The sequence below is a fragment of the Plasmodium relictum genome (assembly GCF_900005765.1).
Source record: "Plasmodium relictum strain SGS1 genome assembly, contig: PRELSG_99_v1_18, whole genome shotgun sequence".
NCBI lineage: Eukaryota > Apicomplexa > Aconoidasida > Haemosporida > Plasmodiidae > Plasmodium > Plasmodium relictum.
In genome coordinates this window covers 1-2,841 of record NW_021628775.1, presented here as the reverse complement: position 1 = coordinate 2,841, position 2,841 = coordinate 1, and the positions used below count along the sequence as shown (strand labels likewise).

The following is a 2,841-nucleotide window of genomic DNA, read 5'->3' as shown; positions in this document are numbered from 1 at the left end:
TACAAGAGTTAAAAAGACAGGAAGATGAAGATAACCAAAAGAGCATAGAAGAGATAACAAAATACTTAGAAGAAATAAAAAAAAAAATTAGTAGTTTAAAGATAATTATAGATTTTAAAGGAAGTGCAAAAAATGATCTTGAAACAATTGAAAAATTTATAGGTGAAACATCTTTTAATAATAGTGAATATACACAAAAAAAACAAGAAGCCGATGGAAAAATGAACTTGGCATTAAAAGCTTTATATGATGATGAAAAACTGGAAGAATCATTTAACAAGATACTCCGATTTTTAACTGAAAGAGAAGCTATAGAGTACATGAAATGTGATTTTGAGAATCTTAGTAATATATTAAGTGAGACAAAAGAAAAGTCATTGGAAATAAACAGTATACTTAGTAAGGCTACAGATATCATGAATACTCAAGTGACACCTATGGTAAGTAACATTGTGAAACTTAAGAACGATATAATAACGAATTCGATTAGAGATTTATACATTAAAATGAAAGATTCATTTGAAAGTTTTAGTAGCAAAATGAATTCCTTATCTGAATATATAAGTGAATATGAACAGGATAAAAAAAAATTTGAAAAATATGAAGATGATATAACAAAAAGAAAAAGTAAATTTTTGCACCAAAATATCGAGAAAGATAGTGACATACCAGAAGAAAATAGTATATACCAAGATACATTAAATCATGAAAGCGTTCATTTGGATAGGAAAAGTAAAATAGAAGAACATATTAGTGATAACAAAAAGATCATGGGTACCATTAATGATCTATTAGAATTATATGAAAAAGTAGAAAAATACTTTGATATGCTTGAGGATACTCAAGCTGTAAACGATCTTAGAAGTTTAAAAAATAGCATTAATCAAGGAGACATAGATAGTAAATTAACAGATTATGAGAGGAGGTTTGATAGTGCAGCAGATTCGATAAATAGTAGTATAAATAATATTAAATTATCGAAAAAAATTATAGAAAGTGTTAAAATTTTAAATAAAATTATAAACGGATATGATAGCAATAATGAGTCAATTAATGAATTAAGAAGAAATGCAGATTTATTAAAGGGTAAAATAGAGGAAGAAATTACTGTAATTAGTAAAGAAAATGATATAGAAGAAGAAATAAAAAGTAAATTTTTGAGTCAAATATATGAGAAAAACGAGAACGCTGAAGATATAATAAAAAATATTAATGAGTTAAGAGAAAATATAACTAAAACAATAGAGTCACCTAAAGATTTAAAAAATCAAGTTGGTGGTGGTGCTACTATAGAACATGTGGAAAGATACTCAAGCAATATATCAACTGAAGAAGCTAACTTTAAAAATATTACAAATAAAATTGATAAAACAAAATCATCAGTTGAGTTATTAAATATAGAATTTGATAGTGCAATTCTTATCCAAAATGAAGAAATTTTAGAAATAGTTTATAGTTTTATTATTAAATTATACCAGAAAATATGTAATGATGCACAAGGAAAAATAGAAATTATAGAAGAAACGGAAGGAAATTTAGAAAGTTATAATTTTGAAAGTAATACAGAAAAAGTTCAAAAAGAAAATAGTAGGGAGAATCTAAATACGATAGCACAAAAAATTAGAGATTTTATGGATATAGTTAGGACACATAAAAGTAAAATTAAAGATATAAAAGAAGAATCTCAAAAAGAATTTGAAGAATCTAATAATATAAAGAATAATGGGAAAAATTCAAGTGAGAAAAAAAACAATATGAAAGAAATTTATGAAAAGATGAAAAAAATATTAGAAAAATTGCAGAAAGAAATAGAACAGTTAGAATTTTCATTAAAAAATATAAATGAAAAAAAAATAGAATATAAGAAAGAATTATTATACTATTATGTTGATCAAATTAGTGATAATAAAGAAAAGTCCGAAGAAGAAATAACAATTATTGATAGATTCGATAAAAAAATTAATCAATTGAAGGAAAAAACAGTCGATGCTTCATATGAGGAATTAGAAAAGTTTAATTGTGAAAGTTATGTTAGTAAAGCTAAAAAAAGTCAACAAAAAATAAACGAATTGATACAAGAAGTGGATGTATTAAAAGAAGAAGCAACGAGAGCTACAATGGAAAACGAAGTTGATAGTATCCAAATAAAAGTTAGTGAAAAATTAATAGATGCTATAAAAGAAAAGAGTATCATAGATAATGCATCAAATGAAATTCAAAGTATAGAGAAATTGTTAATGCTGCACAATTTTAGTAGTATTATGGATAATGTGAGAAGAAATTTTCAAAAAGCTAAAGAAGAGGAAGAAATTATAAAAGAAAAATTTGCAGAATCGGAAAAAATAAAAAAAGAAATATTAGTTGATTTTCAAAAGGCAGAGGAATTAAGAGATTCACTTATAGAAAAGTTAGATGAGAATTCTATTAATACACATATAGAAGAAATTAGATCAATTAATGATATCTTTGCAACTAAAATTGTAAGTGTAAATGAGCTTTTGACGATAGCTGAACAATATAATGGAAATTGTAAATTATATCATCATAGCATAGAAAGGGGAAAACATAAAATAGAATATTTAAAAATTCATGATTATAATGAAGAAAAAAAAATAACAGACGACGTAATAGAGGAGATAAATAGATATGTGAAAGAATCTGGAAATTACTCCAACGAGGCAGATAAATTTGCAATAGAAGCTAGAAAAAATTATGAATTGTCTTGTATATATAAAGAAAAGATGAGTGACCTTTTAGACGAGTCTTTGTTGTTAGGAGAAAAAATAAAAGTTGAAATAAAAAAGAATGACGTAACAGATATGTTAATAGAGATTAAGGATG

The 2,841-nt window shown here is 24.6% G+C and overlaps 1 protein-coding gene across 1 annotated transcript in view; it reads left to right on the top strand.

Moving 5' to 3' along the window:
- PRELSG_9902200 (reticulocyte binding protein, putative) overlaps nt 1-2,841 on the top strand; it is a gene marked incomplete at both ends in the record, with an annotated part of 3,409 nt that extends 568 nt beyond the window's left edge. The window contains one exon of the mRNA XM_028677400.1: nt 1-2,841. This exon is cut by the window's left edge and continues 568 nt beyond it. Within this exon, the coding sequence (XP_028531317.1) occupies nt 1-2,841 (2,841 nt within the window).